Source organism: Marmota monax, unplaced genomic scaffold, assembly GCF_021218885.2.
Source record: "Marmota monax isolate L192 unplaced genomic scaffold, Marmota_monax_Labrador192_F-V1.1 WCK01_AAM20220418_F8-fsc00108, whole genome shotgun sequence".
NCBI lineage: Eukaryota > Metazoa > Chordata > Mammalia > Rodentia > Sciuridae > Marmota > Marmota monax.
This window is the reverse complement of record NW_026694593.1, coordinates 6,445,358-6,464,328: the sequence shown is the minus strand read 5'-3', so window position 1 is coordinate 6,464,328 and position 18,971 is coordinate 6,445,358. Positions and strand designations below refer to the sequence as shown.

General features: G+C 41.9%; 2 protein-coding genes across 2 annotated transcripts; both read right to left on the bottom strand.

The window, feature by feature from the left end:
- Nucleotides 1-13,848: 13,848 nt before the first annotated feature.
- LOC124077538 (histone H2B type 2-F) lies at nt 13,849-14,564 on the bottom strand. The gene has a single exon (XM_046421984.2). It carries the CDS (start codon nt 14,491-14,493, stop codon nt 14,113-14,115), a length of 381 nt encoding a protein of 126 aa, XP_046277940.1. The 5' UTR covers nt 14,494-14,564; the 3' UTR covers nt 13,849-14,112.
- A 530-nt stretch (nt 14,565-15,094) lies between these two features.
- LOC124077537 (histone H3) lies at nt 15,095-15,877 on the bottom strand. Its single transcript, XM_046421983.2, has one exon. The coding sequence runs from the start codon at nt 15,847-15,849 to the stop codon at nt 15,439-15,441; it is 411 nt and encodes a 136-aa protein (XP_046277939.1). The 5' UTR covers nt 15,850-15,877; the 3' UTR covers nt 15,095-15,438.
- Nucleotides 15,878-18,971: the final 3,094 nt, after the last annotated feature.

The window sequence follows — 18,971 nt, the reverse complement described above, 5'->3', positions numbered from 1 at the left end:
TAAGTCCTTATGGGTTTTCCCATCTTACACTTAGGGATAAAGATAGGTATTAGAAAAGAATATGTTGGTGCATGTTGAGATGTTCTGAATACTAGTGTATTGCAGATAGGTGGGGCAGAATTCATGAACATTTTAAAGATCTTGCCTTTTTAAAAATTTTTTAAGATTTATTTTTTTTAGTTTTCGGCGGACACAACATCTTTGTTTGTATGTGGTGCTGAGGATCGAACCCGGGCTGCACGCATGCCAAGCGAGCACGCTGCCACATGAGCCACATCCCCAGCCCTTGCCTTTTCTTTATTATTAAATAAACAAAAACCAAACAAACAAAAACCCAATTAGCTCCAAGAGAGAGTCTTATGAAAGCAAGTCAAAGATAATGTAAGTAAGAAATATTAATACAACTTCACTTTATTTCATCTAAGCAACAAGCATATGCACAGCCCAGTACCTGCTCTATTCACTGGTGAATCAGGCTGTGTCAGGATAGCTGGATTATGTTAAGGTAACAAACAACTTCCTAGTCTCAGCATCTTCTCAAAATTTCTTATCTTATTTTTTAGTGCATTATAGTTATATATTTGTGGGGTTCATTTAGACACATACACAAATGCATATAATATAGTTTTCTCTATTTCAATCTCCAGTGCTACCCCCCCTTCTCTCCCTTCTTCCCCTGCCTTGATCCCTTTCCTCAGCATCTTAAAACAAGTTTGTTTTTCATTCCTGTTACATCAGAGTCAGCTGAGGGGGCTGATGAAAGCACCGTTGTCTGGAACACAGCCAGTTGTGTTAGAGAACATCTCAGATCAGGAATTCAGTGTTTCATCCCAGAAATGACACACAATATTTCACTTTTGACTCATTGGTCAGACTTATTTATATAGCTCAACCCAACCACAAAGAGGATGTTAAAATCCTACAGTAGGCATAAACAAGAAGCTGGAAATATTGTGTGAACGGCATAAATGCTACTTTAAAAAGCATTTGAGATATATAAAAGCATGCTGGCTTCAAAGAGCAGTGTCCTAGTGATAGGGGACAGACAGATGCAAACGGTAGGAATACGAGTTAAGGGAATAATTCTATAAAATGGGCCCACTTTCCTGGCTCCCACATGCTTTCTTTTCCAAGAAATTTACCTGCAGCCCTGCCTGACCTAAGGGGACAGGATATGTCACGTTTCTCAGCCAACTACCTGTTATCTACCTGCAGTACTGCAGGCTCAAAATAATATCAATAAGAAGTCAACTTACCCTGAAGGGAGAGACTTTTGTGACCTTTTCACAGACCAGATCCCAGAACTCAGGAAGATAGGGATAATTCCTCCTAACCATAATACCTATAAGAATTTGTGGATAAGAATCCAATTAGAACCAGTCAGCATGGGCCAACTCGACCTAGAGTTATCATGGCAGTGGGGACTTGAAAGTCTGATGTCATCCTGCTGTCAGTCAAAGTCAAGAGGTAGACCTGGGTGGGACTCTGGAAACTTTCCTGGGATCCCCAATGAAGCAGGAGTGCAGGAGAGGCACACTGTCCCTCTGCTGTCTGAGAGGACCCACTGTCTCCTTTGAGAGTATCCCTTTCTCTTCTATCCCTTCAGTAAACTCTTGCCTGTAAATTTGAGCAACGTGTCTGAAATCTTTCTGACTTGATGACAAGAATCCAGGTTCCTCATGTTGCCTTGGTTTCCAGGAAGGGCCCAGCCCTATAACACCAACATTTTCATCACTCTCAGTAAAGGGAAACTGGTATCTCGACCTCACCCCTGGTTCAGTCTATTTCTCAGTTGCATATCCAAGGAGATGAAAAGACCTTTTACTTGTGACAAATCAACATTATAAGTCAAAGTATCTGTACTGAAGGTGTTTCATATTTTCTTATATAATTTAGAAAAATTGTTTGAGTTTTAAAAAAATCATTAGATACTGTACTTTGCAAATCTGCTTGCTGTCACCAATCATTTCTATGTTCTGAAGAGGGATGTGTTAATAGATTCTGCTGTAAATAACCTACTTAACGGTCATTCATACACTATTTTGAGTTTGAAAGGAAAGTGACCACAACACTCTGAGCGACCAAGAGATATTTATTGCAGCGGTGTCTGATTAACAGGGAAGGAAGATGAAAAGAGAGTGAGAGAAAGAGAGCTAGCAGGGAAAGAGAGAGGGAAGGAGAGAGCAAAGCGCGTGCAAGAGAACAGGGGAAAGAGAGAAAAGAGCGAAAGCGAGAGGGGGGCGGGGGCTGGCAGGAGAGCGTTTTTTTATAGCCCAAATCTAATGGGGTCTCTGGGTCTGCACGCTGCCTTGTTGGCCTTCAGTGATCGGATCACACAGTACTTGCTAAGGGTGTCACCTTCTGCCTTCATGCAGCCCGGGCGGGGCCAGATGTGGGTTGCCATTGCACCAGACAGGTGGGGGCTGAGTGCTCAGCCTTGAGTGGGGCTGAGGGTTCAGCCCTGAGTGGGGCTGTTCACCCTTGAGGGGGGCTGAGTGCTCACCCATGAGTGGGGCTGAATGCTCAGCCTTGAGTGGAGGCTGAGTGTTCACCCTTGAGTGGGGCTGAGTGTTTAGTTCTGAGTGGGGGCTGAGGGTTCATCCTTGAGTGGGGCTGAGGGTTCAGCCCTGAGTGGGGGCTGAGGGTTCACCCCTGAGTGGGGCTGAGTGCTCACCCCTGAGTGGGGCTGAGTGTTCACCCTTGAGTGGGGCTGAGGGTTCAGCCCTGAGTGGGGCTGGGTGTTCACCCTTGAGTGGGGCTGAGGGTTCACCCCTGAGTGGGGCTGAGTGCTCACCCCTGAGTGGGGCTGAGTGTTCACCCTTGAGTGGGGCTGAGTGCTCACCCTTGAGTGGGGCTGAGGGTTCAGCCCTGAGTGGGGCTGAGTGTTCACCCGAGTGGGGCTGAGGGTTCAGCCCTGAGTGGGGCTGAGGGTTCAGCCTTGAGTGGGGCTGAGGGTTCACCCTTGAGTGGGGCTGAGTGTTCACCCGAGTGGGGCTGAGTGTTTAGTTCTGAGTGGGGGCTGAGGGTTCACCCCTGAGTGGGGCTGAGGGTTCAGATTTGAGGCAAATAAGAGATAGGGAACCAGGCGGGTGGGGGCGAGTGTTCAGCCCACCCTGCAGCTAACATTTGTTCAGCCTGCTCCGCCACCAACAGAATTCAACTGAGCTAGAGGCTAGAGCCCTACTCTGGGACGGCCACATCACTGCCGGATGGATTCTGCACCAGGAATGGTGCTCAGAGTATGTGGCGGGGAGGACCGCTGGTGCCACCTTGTGGTCGCATGTGTACATTACGGTCTTCACCCCTGGCCGGGGAGGCAGCCAGCCAATGCCCCAGCACGTGCTGGCGGGAAAGCTGCCCGGTGATTCTCTCTACAAACTCTCCCTTAAGCCCCAGGAGAAGTTATTTGCTTTCCCAGCGCCAGTTTGAGAGAGAAAGGAGTTCTAGAGTGCGCTCGGTGGCTGGAAGACCTCACAAGGTCGTGCGTGTCCGGAGCAGCACCGACTCCCGGGCACCCCGCAAAACCCCAACCCCAGTATTCATTCCAGGCGGGCAGGTGTGCAAACCAAGCCTGGGGGGCAGTACCGCGAGAAGCCGGGTGCGGCTGGAACCGCTGTCCCCACGCGGGTGGCTAGATGGCCATTCCCTCTTAACCAACCCCGAGCGGCGGGGCGCGGCTCCCCCTGGCGGCCGCCTGTGGGGTTCGCGGCCTCCGCTGCAGGGACTGCGGGGACTGGTGTCCGCTCTGCTGAGGCCCCCGCGGAGACCCGGGGATTGCCAGCCACAGCAAGGAGAGGAGGGTTCTGACCTCCCGCAGGGGACACTCACGGAACGGCCGCAGGAGGCGGCGGCAGGGAGGGTGCTGGCGGGGACGAGGCGGCCGCAGCCTCCCGGTCCGGGAACCCACCTTCTGGCTCCCGCGTCCCCAGAGCCCGGGCGCACCACCAGCGGGCCGGCGGGCAGGGAGCCCAGGATGGAGCGTTGTCCCCAAGTGGGTTCGGAAACTGGGGTTTAGTCCCCAAGGATCCGGGATCTACCTATCCTGGGTGGGAAAGCCTCCCTGGACTGAGATCCAGTTCCTAAAGGGACCCGGTGCAGGACGTGGGTCTTGTTTTTGTGCTTTGGTGCGGCCGGGCGGGGCGGGGGCAGGGTAAGTGGTGTCCTTTATGGTCCCAGGGGCAACACCCAGGGCCGCTTGGACCCAGGGAAGCTTCACCTGTAAGGGTCTTGGACCTATCCTGTAATCCCTGGGTCTTTCAAGCCTAAATACAACGTCCCGGAGTGGACAGGTGGGGAACAGAACCAGCAACTGGTTAAGAGGAGGTGGGTCAGTTGAGGTCCGTTTCTCACCTTCCAGACTTGGTGTGGAAAACTTCAAACTCATTCAAAGACCACGGGAGTCCAGACCCACTTCAGAGCACTCGGAGTTTCCTAGCCTGAGAAGGCACCCCTGAAGCAGACCAACTGGTTTGGGGTAAAACAGAAATAGTTGGGTCCATCCTGGGTCTTCCCTGGCTCAGTGCATTTAGGATTTAGGGATTTTCCCGGAAAGACCAAGGATTAGCCCAATCAATCTAGTGGATCTAGGCCTGAGAATAGACAGAATTAAGACACAGCTGGCAGATGCAGAGGGGGGTTGACAGTCCTCACTTCCATAGGCTTAGCTGTAGGCAGACCCAGGGGGCTAGAGAGGGACAACAATGGAAAGCAAGGAAACAAATTTAGGAATCCAGGTGTGACATATGGCATTTTGAACTAGCAGGTACCAGTGAAGCTACTGAGAAGTCAATTTAGAATATGTTTCATCGGAAGTGTCAACAAAGCTTCTGATTACTTAGACGTAGGGTATATAAGAAAGAGAAGAATGGGGGACAACTCAAATTTTGACTCAAAGCATAAAAACAAATAAGTAAAATAAAGATATTGTGTCCAATTACAACTAAAAATATTTTTTAAAAAACCCTGCATATTAGCTGGGGGCAGTGTTAGAATTTTCTCTCTAGAAGTATTAGATTTATTCCTATATCCTTCATTTCTGTGAGTTATTATAAATGGTATAGTTAGAATCTTTAAGAAGTCATTATTACCAGTTCCATAGCAATAATAGTATAAAAACTAGCCCTAAAAAACCTGCATATTGGGGCTGGAGCTGGGGCTCAGCTATAGAGCGCTCACCTAACATGTGCGAGGCACTGGGTTCCATACTCAGCGCCACATAAAAACAAATAAATAAAATAAAGATACTGTGTCCAATTACAACTAAAAAATATATTTTTTATAAAACCCTGCATATTAGCTGGGGGCAGTGGCGCATGCGTGTAATCCCAGCAGCACAGAAAGGCAGGAAAATTATGAGTTCAAAGCCAGCCTCAGCAACTTAGCAAGACCCTAAGCAACTCAGTGAAACCCTGTTTCTAAATAAAGTATAAAAAAGGGCTGGGAATGTAGTTCAGTGGTTAAGCACCCCTGGGTTCAATCCCTGGTACCAAAAACAAACAAACAAAAAAACTGTATATTATACTTGGCAAGGAAAGTAGGATGTTGTTCTCTCCCAATCCCCACAAAAACAAAGAAAACCTTAGTAAATTGAAAATCTGGTACTCCATGAGGTCTTTGGGGGGGGGGGGGGTTGGGATATAGACTTGCTAATGCACATTTGCAGTAAAATAGGAGCCAATAAAATTGCTGTCTTCTTTATGTTTTGTTTCTAAATATGGGATCAGAACCCTTGAAGGGTAAGAAACTCATCTTTCAGCCTGTTTTTTTTTTTCATTTCCATATTACTTTAAGCACATACTACTCCTTACCCTTAAGACGTAAAAAGAATAAAAAAGTATAAATTGTGGAGAGGGTGCATATGTTAAAGGGAAAGATTGCATGACATGATATGGGAATTAATGAACAAGGAAAATCTCTAAGAAAAGCTAGAAATAATTGATTCAGGCCTTCTGGAAAAATAAAATTCCCCAAATGTGGTATTTGCTAAGAATACAATTTAATTTCAAGGAAGCAATGAAGGTCTCCAGTGAAACAGCACTTATCCTAACCCAGCTGTGACTCTGAAGTCCATTTCTAGAAGGGCAGAGAAAGACCTTAAGTAGAAGAAACAGGCATTTACATAAACAGGTTTACAAATACCACACTTCTTTTGGAAAATAATCATTTTCTAACTTTAATTCAACCACATCTTAAAATTTCACAAGCTTTGATTGTAATATACTAGAATTCATTTTTTAAAAAAAAAAAAAAAACAAAGGATTGAACCCAGGGACATTTAACCACAGAGCCACATTCCCAGCCCTTTTCTGTACTTTACCTTGGAGACAGGGTCTCACTTAGAGCCCCATTAAATTGCCAAGGCTGGCTTGGAACTCATGATCCTTCTGCCTCAGCCTCCAGAGCTGCTGGAATTATAGGTGTGTACCATCACCCCCAGCTAGAATTCAAACCTTAACATTTTACTTACTAGTTTCTTGAGTTGCAACTTCTTATCTTTGCTCCTTCTGTGAAATCTATATTATGTATGTAATAACAATTAAACCTTATTTTTTCAATCCCTTAATTATTTGCCTTACATGGATTATTTCACTTAACCTTCCTGTTGCTGTCATTACTTTACAATATCAGTGGAGAAGTAAGACATCAATCTTCACCCCCTTCCCCAACAACAAAAAAAAGATCTGCAGATCTTTTAATTTACCTAATACATTCTCTCCCCTCATAGTTTTAAATGCATTTAAGAGAAAATAAGGTCTGGGCCTATATTAAGGGTAGATCTTTGATTATCTTTTTAGTTTCTCTAATAATTATTGTTTATTTATGTGTTTGTTTTTCTAGGAGCAACTGTGCTAATTTGTAGGAAAAAGTTAAAATTTTGCTTACATTTGCAAATAAATTCACATAAAAAATACACATATATAGCCAGGTACACATATAATCCAAGTTACTCAGGAAGCTAAGGCAGGAGGATCCCAAGTTTGAGGTCAGCCTCAGCAATTCACCTAGACCCTATCTAAAAGCAGAATTCATATCATTTTTAATTTCTTCTATATTTAATGTTACTTTTTATGTGCCTTTTCTCTTTGAATGTTAAATTTACTAAAGAATGCTTTATTTTTCTGAGAACAGCCTTTGGTTTTATTGATTAATCTTGATGGAATAGGGAAGTATGATCTACCCCCATTGATTCTGCTTTTATTTAAATTTATTCCTTCTACCCTCATGTTTTCCTATTGTTCCTTTATTAGTTTAATTCTTGTTAGTTTTTTTATATTTATTTTTTAATTGTAGGTGGATACAATATCTCTATTTTTATGTGGTGCTGAGGATCGAACCCTGTGCCCCACACATGCTAGGTGAGCGCTCTACCTCTGAGCCACAACCCCAGCCCTTTTTTTTTTTTTTTTTAAATCAGGGATTGAACCCAGGGGCACTTAACCACTAAGTCACATCCCCAGTCCCCCTCCCCACTTCTTAAACATTTTTTATTTTGAGACAAGGTCTTGCTAAGTTGCTTAGGGCAAGGCTAAGTTGCTGAGGCTGGCTTTGAACCTTCAATCCTTTGGCCTCAGCCTTTAATCCATTTTAAATAGTTCTTATTTTCTCTTAAATGCATTCCAAAACTATGAATTTCTTCTATCATACAGATTGTTACTTATAAAAAGTATCTATTTTTTAAAATCCTCTTAGCCTATATGCTTTCTTTTAAGAGTATAGATTCAGGAGAATATGCTTATTTGTTTTATTGCTTTATAATCAGTGAATATATACCCTGGTATGGTTTCAGATTTTCAAAATGCATTGAGATTTAATTTGCCCTCTTGCTCATGGTCAATTTTTGTTATTATACCATGAAATCTGAAAATAATGTAACTTTCCCATTTTTAAAACAAAATCACATAGTATGTATAATTATGGTTAATCTCATTGACCATGTTTATCTGTCAATTCCTGAGGACTGTATTAAAATTAATTACTGTGATTGTTGACCTAAAAAAATCCTTGTAGGCCGGGTGTGGTGGTGTATGCTTGTAATCCCAGAGGTTTGGTACTGGAGGCTGAAGCAAGAGGATCTCGTGTTCAAAGCCAGCCTCAGCAAAAGCAAGACACTGAGCAACTTAGTGAGACCCTGTCGCTAAAATAAAATACAAAATAGGGCTGGGGATGTGGCTCAGCAGTGGAGTGCCCCTGAGTTCAACCCCCAGTACCAAAACACACACACACACACACACACACACACACGAAAAACAAAAATCCTTGTAGCCAGGATAGTAGTGCACACCTGAAATCCCTTCTACTCTGAAGGCTCAGGCAGGAGTACAAATTTGAGGTCAGCCTTGGAAAATTAGCGAGACCCTGAGCAACTTAGCTAGACCCTATCTCCAAATAGAATAATAAAGTCCTTATATGCACATTGTGTGAGTAGATGTGTGTGTGTGTGTGTGTGTGTACATGTGTTAAAAAGCAAACAATTCAGGCTGGGGTTGTGGCTCAGTGACAGAGCACTTGCCTCACACATATGAAGCACTGGGTTCTATCCTCAGTACCACATAAAAATAAATAATAAAATAAAGTACTATGTCCATTAAAAAGGTTGAAAAAAATTTTTTAAAAAAGAAAACAATTCATGATCATGTAATCCTTAATGGATTACAATTTTTATGATTATGAAATAACTTTCTTCTATTGCCATATATATGTAGATCTATCTAATCTACTTTTTTAAAATTCCGTAGTAATAATGCCTCTATCCTTCTTACTTTGCTCGCTTTCTTTCTTTTTTCACTCTTGTTTTTTCCAGCACTTCCCATGTTAATGTCATCTGGAATTTAAATACCAGGTTTTCTTAATTTCTTAAGGAATCTAATAGCAATATGTTTTGTTAGGTACATGGTCACCTTTGATTCTAGTATACAGCATTTCTTGGAATCTTTTAAATATTCTTACTGGAGGGGTAGAGATGTGGCTCAGTGGTAGAGTGCTTGCTTCACATGAATAAGATCCTGAGTTGAATCCCCCATGATGCAAACAAACAAACAAAAACTTATCAGACAACAATTCTAGTAATTCTCTCAAAGATGGTCTGAAAAGTCTCTCATACCAAAACAATAGTTGACTAGATATAAAAGTTGTTTCAAAATCCACCCCCCCTTTTATAAAAGGTAATGCTTCATTGTCTTATATCCAGTACTGCCCAAATATACCTGTTGTCTTTAGACCTTTCTCTTTTAACTTTTTGTTCTGAAATTTTATTACCATGTATCTAAATAAGATTCATTTTCATTTTATACTTGTGTCCTCAGAATTTAATGAGGAAGATGTATGTCTATGAATTTAGATCCTGTGAAATATCCTCCTTTTCTTCCCTTATTTCCTTGACTTTGGTTGTCAAGGAAATGATAGGGGACACCATTGGCAAAGATTATAATTTAATTGGTATTCTGAAGTTGTGCAGTCTACAATCACCAAATCTTACTTAGTATATCTGTATTTTATTTCTTAAGTTTTCTCAATTCCTTACTTATCAAATTATTCTATTGGATGAATTTGGAGATATCTGGAATTATTTTTTCATGTCAACTAACTTTTCCTTTATATTTTTCATCTTTGTAACTTTTTATATGAAGGTGCAATTTCTGACTTGATCTTTAATTTTTTTCCTCATCTATGGAGGAGTGTAGATATGGAGTTCAATTCTGGATTTGGCTCTAAGTTTTTATTTTTGTTTTTTTCAATAACCAAATTTTAGATTTCTAAGATCTTTAGTTAATTTTTCTTATATTTATCTTCTATATCTGAGGGTATTAAATACACTTATTTTGAGCTCTCTTGTGTTAACTGTTTGAGTTTTACTCTTTAATGTCTCTGATTTAATAACATAATTCAGATCCATGTTAGCTTAATTTTATTTAGACTCTATATTGGACAGTAGAGCTATATTCCCTTCAAAGTTCTCAATTTACTCTCTTATTAGAGGCAGGTTTATGATGCGAAAAAAAACTTCTGCTTTTCTTCAACTGAGGGTGAGAGGATATTTCTCTTAAAATTTATGATGACTCTTGGTTATGTGCACATCTTTGTATGGGGGATTCTTGTGCTGAAATGTACATGTGTGTAAAGGATGGCACATAATATTGCAAGTTTCCAAAAGCAAGTCTTTTCATGATGATAACTCCCAGTAACCTGATGCATTCTTCTGTCTCTCTGAACCAAGTTTGACCACACTCACTGATGGAACCGAACACTTCTGTGGCTTATTATAGTCCCCAGGATAGGAGGGAATAGACATGATAAACCTTACCTGTTGTTTAGTCCATCATCAACCAAGCCAGTTTCTCTGGGCCCACAGTGCGGCAGAACATCACGGCAGAAAGGAGTGGTGGAGTGCTGTCTACCTCATGTAAGGAAGCAGAGAGAGCAAGGGAAAGGGGCCAGAGGGAAGAGCAACCCTTCCAAGGCACGCTCCCAGTGACCTACCTCCTCCAGCCATGACCCACCCTGCCTGTAGTCCACCCAGTCAGTAGGTTGGACTGATTAGGTCACAGCTCTCACAGTCTATAACCATTTCACCTCTGAATATTCCTGCATTAACATGGGAGCTTTCTGGGGGACTCCTCAATGTCCAAACCATAACAGATGGGAAGAATGTGACATCTTCAGTGCCACAGTCTGGCTGGGCACACAATCACGAGCCACCACACAGCTTGTAGATTCAAACAGCAACTCTTTATTCCCGAACTCACACCAGCCGTCCACAATCACGTTCTGGGGAAATCCACGTTCTCTGCCCAAATCCACACCCACTGGGCTTCTATCTCCAAAATATACTGTCTGAATCCCGTGAGAACTCAAGGGGAACTCAGGCAGCAGGATACGCCCTATTCCCAGCAGGAATAATCTTAAACCTTAAACCTGGAACCTAAACTGGGAACGCCCTAAACACGATTATCTTAAACCGGGAACACCCTAATCTGCCCTGGTCCTTGAGCAAGGTCACCTACATTCAATGTCACTGCAACATGGGGTACGCTGGCAAGGAAATTGTCATACCTACTTGGCTAATGGCTCCCAGCACTTCAGTACATTTTATTGAATTAGTAGTCATATTCACTTGTGTGTTAGAGATGAGAAACTTGCATGGAGTTAAGTAAAACTTCCTTACTGCCAATCTCAACTACCACTATTGAAATGCTTATTAACTGTCAAATATTAGCATTGTTATATATAATTACTCATTTATCCTTCCCCAAACATTGTGCAGTAAGCACTACTATTGCTCCCAATTTTAAGTTGAGGAAACACAGATTAAGAAACATGCCCTGTCATACAACTGAGAGAGAAGAGCCAGGCTGTATACCAGCTAGTTTCTCAAAAGCCTGAACTTTTTACTAAAACATTATACATTTAAACATTAAACATCATGCCCCCAAATTTTTAGGAATACATTCATCCTTCCATAACGCTAGGAAGAGTCTTCAAATATACTTACTTTGATATCTCTATGTTGTAAAGGTCTATATTTCCATCTATCAGCTCAATCATTGACTCAGTCAATGCTTATAATTCATATATTATTTTCTTATGTCAGGAAAAATATTCATAGTTTTTGTTTATTTATTTCCTTTGCTTTTAAAATCTTTAAAACTCTACTCCAAAAAGATTTGCATAATTAATCCAGAATGATTTCTCAATTATGCCTCTTTCCCTCCAAAACACATCCCCACAATCATAAACAAACAACATGAAATAAACGTTCCTTAGACAAATGAAAATTTTTTTCTTACCTTTTTTTTCTCTAGGCTGAAGATTGGAATTAAAGTTTTACCTTGGTTAACTCTCCTGCTAAAATTGTATTCTTCTCTACACATACTTGCTGTTTCAGCAGAGTGGTGGGAAGAAGGTCACTTAAGAATAATTTTTATCTAATACCTAATATGAAAATCAGATTTCAAAACTTAAAAAGACTCAGAAAAAAGCTATCAAGTTTAAAGCTTAGAGAAACAAAATCGTTCAATTTTTCATAATGTAGCAGGGAAAAGAGTTAAGAAAACAAGGTGGTTTCCTTATATGACCTATTCTATGGTCGATAGGTATGCAAGTTAATCATTATACCTTTCTCCTGTTAACTATGAGTCTTGAGTAAGAAGACTTGCCAAACTAGATGAAATACACTTCCATAGATATATTATCTGAGATAGATGTTCATCCTGAGAGCAACACTGATGAAACATTTACCATGTTCCAGCCACTATGCCAAGTGGATTATATTAGAAGGAAGCTTAAGATCAATAATTATAAATCTCTGCATTTCACAGAAAATTATGAGACCCAAATAAATTAAGAAGCCCCAGTGATTGGTGAATTCACCACTAAGTTCCTGTAATTAGTTAAATTACCTTGGGCTACTCTCACCATTACAGAGGCTGATAGAATTTAATCTTCATTGGTTCTGAAGAGATCTTTCCCTGGCCTCTTGTCTGGAAGTCATCAGAAAAAGGACAGGGAATTCTCAAGTGAGAATCTAAAATTTGCAGTGAAAGAAGTCATATGTGGCACACTTTATGCAACTTAAAAAAAATTTTTTTTAGTTGTAGATGAACACACCTTCATTTTATTTAAAAAAAAATTAAATATATGTATATTTTTAGTTGTAGGCGGGCACAATACATTTATTTTTATGTGGTGTTGAGGATCGGAAATCAGTGCCTCATGCATACTTGGCAAGCACTCTACCACTTTTAATTAGATGTAAATTTGAACTAAATTATAAAATTACAAAATTCACAGTAAGTACAGAATTGTCCTGAGAAGGACTTACCAAGAATGGCTTAATATCAAAGCCTGTTTCAGTAAATTGTAAAGTTTTCCTATTGTATTTATTTGGTAAGGAAAAAAAAATCCACTAGCTTTTGTCAGGATGTTTTGAATTATGCAAGTTTTTAGTCTTCAGAGATTCATTCTACATACTAACCATGCCCTTTTGTGTACCATAAATCCCTTCTCATTCTCAAATTCTTTCTCAAAATACTAGTGGACTGGGGAATGTAGCTTAGTGGTAGACTACTTGCCCAGACAGAAACGCTGGTTTTGATCTCCAATACTGTGCAAAACAACAGAAACAAAACACACACACACACACACACACACACACACACACACAGCGTGATTTTAACATTTGATGCCAACTTGTGGGCGAAGGAGATACCTTCAAAATGTATTAAAATACACACACCTGAGAACCACCTCCCCACATCCAACCTGACTGAAAGCAGCAAACTTCACCAGAGGCAAGCAATTTCAGGAAGCAATTCCACAGTTCTTACAATCATAAATTTTTGTTTTGTCCTGTTCTGTTTAACAGAAACCAGAACAGGGTTCTTGCCCTGAAAGTTTTCCTGTGGAAAATGACCTGGAAACAGAGTAAGCCTATGGAACGTTCACCTTTCAAGTAAAGAGCAATAACATAGGTGTGGGTCCAGGGATAGCACGACAGGTCTTTGGGCCATTGGGTCTCAGTCTCTGCACAGGAATCAGCATTATGAATCAGGTAATGCTTTGTAGTGGGGGGGCTGTCCTGTGCATTATGCACAGCATCAGTGCTGGCTGCTTCCCATGAAATGCCAATAGCACCCTTCTCACATCATGAAATATAAGTTTACCTCCCGATATTGCCAATAGGTTGAACCACTGTGCAACAGTTAAGTAGGGAGTTCAAGAACTGACAACTTCCCACCTGTACATAAAGATAAAACCCAACTCGATCATTACTTAAAAATGCTAGGGATCAGTCGCCCGAGCTAAAGAAGCCCCCAAACGCGTCTTAGCACGTATCTGAAGACAGAAGAGACATTGCCCATTTCTCTGCCTCCAAAGGATTCTTTATTACAAAGGTTCCATCAAGGACTCGGTAGGGATTTCCTGATAAGACAGCAACACTGGCAGTTTCAGGCTTCCTAATCCCAAAACCACAAATGCACTCGTGACCATGGTCACATCATACCTAACAAAGGCTAACGGCCCCATTGTGTTTACAGCCATTTTCTGATTACTGAAGTGGCTCTGAAAAGAGCCTTTGGGGTAAAGCAGTTGTTGTGTCGCATTCCTTGTGTACCCTTACTTGGAGCTGGTGTACTTGGTGACCGCCTTGGTGCCCTCGGACACGGCGTGCTTGGCCAGCTCCCCGGGCAGCAGCAGGCGCACGGCCGTCTGGATCTCCCGCGACGTGATGGTCGAGCGCTTGTTGTAGTGCGCCAGGCGGGACGCTTCGCCGGCGATGCGCTCGAAGATGTCGTTGACGAACGAGTTCATGATGCCCATGGCCTTGGACGAGATGCCGGTGTCGGGGTGGACCTGCTTCAGCACCTTGTACACGTAAACGGAGTAGCTCTCCTTGCGGCTGCGCTTGCGCTTCTTGCCGTCCTTCTTCTGCACTTTCGTGACAGCCTTCTTCGACCCCTTCTTGGGAGCGGGGGCAGATTTCGCTGGGTCCGGCATTTTTCTCCTCAGGAAGAACCGACGCACTCGGGAAGAGGTAACCGCCGACTACAACAGAACCAGCCGGTTACGCGCTACTTATAGAGCCCGTATGCAAATGAAGACTCCACGACACTGCGTTTTTTATTGGTTAATTTACAAGAGTGTCGTCATAGAGGGGCGGAGTCCATGTAAATAACAGATTCTGGTTGCGCTTCCTTAGTGGTCATTAGAACCAAAGTCTTATTAGCCAATCAAAATATTCCATTTCAAATTAACCAGTGAATTACGTACAGCGGTAGCTCCACTTGTTTGGTTCCCCCCCCCACTAAACCGTGGATTTCTAGAAGGAATTTTTAAAGCACTGGGTAAAGTTAACTGCCCCTTACTTTTTTTTTTTTAGTTGTAGATGGACACAATATCTTTGTCTTTATGTGTTCTAAGGATCGAACCCGGTGCCTCCTACAAGCGAGGTAAGTGCTCTACCACTGAGCCAGAACCCCAGCTGCAGCCCCTTAATTTTGCCGTCTTTCTTTATATACTTAGTTTTTCTTTAACGATCCTCAACTCTTATTTTTAAAGACCGGCAGGGACCCACTTCCGTTTTTAATCACATTACAAACTATAGCTTCATGTAATTTCTAAATGCAAGACAAATCTTGAATTTTACAGCATCTTTTCCCGGCCTGGGCCTCAATACTAACACAGGGCTCCGCGAACCCCTGGCTTTCGCGCCGAAGACGTTCCCTCACGGATAGGGAAAGCTAGGCCAGCCCAAGAACCAGATGAACTCTCCTGTAGCTAAGCGACCAGATTAGAGTGTCGGATTCCTCCATGCCCCGCTGGGGCGTTCCTGACTTTGAGTGTTTAGGCAGAGCGCAGACTGCGGAGGGCGGGTGCAGCTGCTCTTACTGAGAGGTAGGTGGCTCTGAAAAGAGCCTTTGTGCGGACTGCTCAGCACAGGACTTAAGCCCGCTCCCCGCGGATGCGGCGGGCCAGCTGGATGTCCTTGGGCATGATGGTGACGCGCTTGGCGTGGATGGCGCACAGGTTGGTGTCCTCGAACAGCCCCACCAGGTAGGCCTCGCTGGCCTCCTGCAGCGCCATGACGGCCGAGCTCTGGAAGCGCAGGTCGGTCTTGAAGTCCTGCGCGATTTCGCGCACCAGGCGCTGGAACGGCAGCTTGCGGATCAGCAGCTCGGTGGACTTCTGGTAGCGCCGGATCTCGCGCAGCGCCACGGTGCCCGGCCGGTAGCGGTGGGGCTTCTTGACGCCGCCGGTGGCCGGCGCGCTCTTGCGGGCCGCCTTGGTGGCCAGCTGCTTCCGCGGGGCCTTGCCACCGGTCGACTTGCGCGCGGTCTGCTTCGTACGGGCCATGCTTCGCGGGTTTGGGAGGAACGAGGAACCAGCGAAGGCGGTCTTACTTATAGACGAAGCCGCGCCTTGATTGGGCAGGAGGAGAGGAATCTCTAGACTTGTGATCTCATTGGCTAGAACTCGATCCCGCTTGCTGAGACTATTCCCTCATTCCTTCCCCCTTTCTCTACAATTTGTGGACCACGAATATCTTTGTAAAAACCTTTCCTTTCAGTTGATGTAACTTTGTAACAATAATTTATAATGTATTTGCTCACTGTATATGTTAACAGGTTTCAGCTAGTTTCAAGTTGCCTGTTACAAGAACTCTCCTTCTATGACATTTATTTAGCGTTTGTTACTGTGCTCAGCTGTTTAGATGCATTGTATCGTGATGGAAGCTTAACAAAACACTATGTAGTGGAAAGAATGAAAAATTATATTTACCTGACTTAAACTCGACCAAAGCCCTGTTTTATCTTCAGTATGCTGACCAACGTTCTGTTAAAACTTCCGCCTTCCTTTATTTTTTACCTCCTGGAGATTCTGTCTCCTCACCTCCACATCAAAGGCCGATTAGGTCCTGCAGATGAACCGCTTATTGGTCAAAGATGGATGAGACCAGACAGGAGTTTCTCCTTTACAATAGTTTCTAATAGTCAAGTCCTTATCAGCCAGATGACAAGTTAAATGAAGTTTCAAAGCACATAAATTATTCATTGACTACTGAGTTGCTATTTTCTTCAATAAAGATAAAATGTTTCCTAATCCTTAAATGTTTAATATTTTCTGTATTTTCTACAAGGACAGTGAAGATTCTTTGCCCTTTAGTCATTTCATAGGCCTTAAATTGTTCCTGGAAAGTGCGTGTCATAAAACAATGCATAAAGATCTCTATGGATAAGGTAAAAGTTTAGATAATACTTTTAATCGCTTGTTTTATTGAAAAACCATTACATACAAACCTTACAAGAGCTCAAACCTAATAACAAAAGCAGGCCCAAGAGGCTTAAAACTTACCTTAATGGTCAGTATGAATTATCTTCTTAATGATATCAAAGTCAAATGGAAGTGATTTTAAGTGAACATTTCACACAGTGTAAAAACTTGTTAGCTTAATCTCTTCAAGAACCCTTCATAGGTAGCAACCTCTTAGGGAGATCTAAAATACAAAACATACAAAAGTGTGACTGACGTGGATAAATGTTATTCCTGTGGTGGTTTTGTAATGACTTTCATATAGTTAGCACTACTCTGTGTTTTAAAAGTCCTTCTATGTATATGTATTACTTAACCCAACTCTGTGAAATTACAGAGTTCAATGGAGACCTTTAAGAAACATTGTATGGTTTGATTGCATGAGGATAAGAGGGAACTATTTTGAAATACAGAATCCAAGAGTCATGGAATTTATTTCAATTTTTTTTTTTTGGGGGGGGGTGAGGGAGCTGGTTACTGGGGATTAAACTCAGGGGCACTCAACCACTGAGCCACATCCCTAGCCCTATGTTGTATTTTATTTAGAGACAGGGTCTCAATGAGTTGTTTAGCACTTCACTTTTGCTGAGGCTGGCTTTGAACTTGCAGTCTTCCTGTCTCAGCCTCCTGAGCTGCTGGGATAACAGGTGCGCACCACTGTGCCTGGCTTTTATAACATAGAGAATAAGAAAATTTCAAGTCTTCCTCTGGTTTAACTTTTCTAAAAAGCAAACTTATAAGAATTTCTACTTCTACTTCTCAAAAAAAAATCACTTTATAAATTCTAAGGCAACAAATTAAACAAAACAATCAGAATCAGGATCATGAATTTGCAAAAGCCATAGTTAACATTTCTCGGAATACAGATATCTCTGATGTAATTGTTACCTTAGAAATCACCTTCAATGCAGAATTCAGATACATATCAGTTCAATTTCACCTACTCCCCATATTGGCCACTAGAATGATATTCCTATGAAAGTTCTGTTTTTATCAGTAGAGGTTTATGATGAAGATGAACCTCTGCTTTTCTTCAGCTGTGGGAGAGAGAGGATATTTCTCTTTCTGAAATTTCTGAAGTTTCTTTCATCAGATATCCATTATTGGGGATTACATCCAGGGACACTCTACCACTGATCTACATCCCCAGCCTTTGTGTTTTTTTTTTTTTAGGGACAAGGTCTAGGCCCAGTCTGGCCTTGAACTTGCAATATTCCTCCCTCTGTGTTCCCAGTCACTAGGAATTACAGGTATATGCCACCATGCCCAACTTTCATCAGAAATCATAAAGGCCTGTAGTTTGAAGGCTAAGAACTTGAGTTATATTGTTCTTAGCATGGGTTGTATTGGGAGGTGGGAAGGAGACATGAGAAGCTTAAACTTTTTTTTTTTTTAATTTCATTAGTCGTTGATGGACCTCTATTTTATTTACTTATTTATTTATTTATTTATTTATTTATTTATTTATATGCGTTCCACCACTGAGCCACAACCCCAAACTTTCTATACAGGAAATAAGCAAGCAAAAATAATAATCGTTATTATTAGGAATGCAATGTTTTGACTATACCTATTTATTTTTGATACAAAGATAAAGGACTAAGTTAAATAGGTGGTAAGAGAAGACAGTTTATGTTTGGTGTTGGTCTTCGTGTGCCTCCAGGGTTATAAGCATTCCAAGACCATTTGAATCCCAGGTTTGTGGGTCGGTCAGTCCTCATGCTTGATTTGCTTTCATCTTGACGGACCTTCAGCCCTGGACCAAACTGCGAAACCATAGGACTTTAAGCTTCTTTCTTTATTCCACTCTGAAATAAACTCACTCCTTCAGTGCACTGCCATTAGATAGAAATTCACCGACATTCTCCATTCTACGGGTCCTTAACGTTGACTGATCATATTGAACAGCTTAGAATTTATGTTTATGATTACATAACATACCCTACTGGAATATAGTAAAATCAAGTAAATTTTTTTTAGAATCAAGTATTGTTTTCACACAATATTTCAAAGCTATATAAATATAGAGATTTAATTCCACCAGCCATCCTTATGATATGTAAGCTACATATTGGAGAGAGGTTAAGAACCATATATTTTGAGTACTATATTTTTTATTAAAATTGTGGGGGAAGAATAATATATTTCTCCAACTCCCCACAGGT

Excerpts from the sequence above, each read along its gene's own strand:
- LOC124077538 (XM_046421984.2), bottom strand. The coding sequence starts at position 14,493 with ATGCCGGACCCAGCGAAATCTGCCCCCGCTCCCAAGAAGGGGTCGAAG.
- LOC124077537 (XM_046421983.2), bottom strand. The coding sequence starts at position 15,849 with ATGGCCCGTACGAAGCAGACCGCGCGCAAGTCGACCGGTGGCAAGGCC.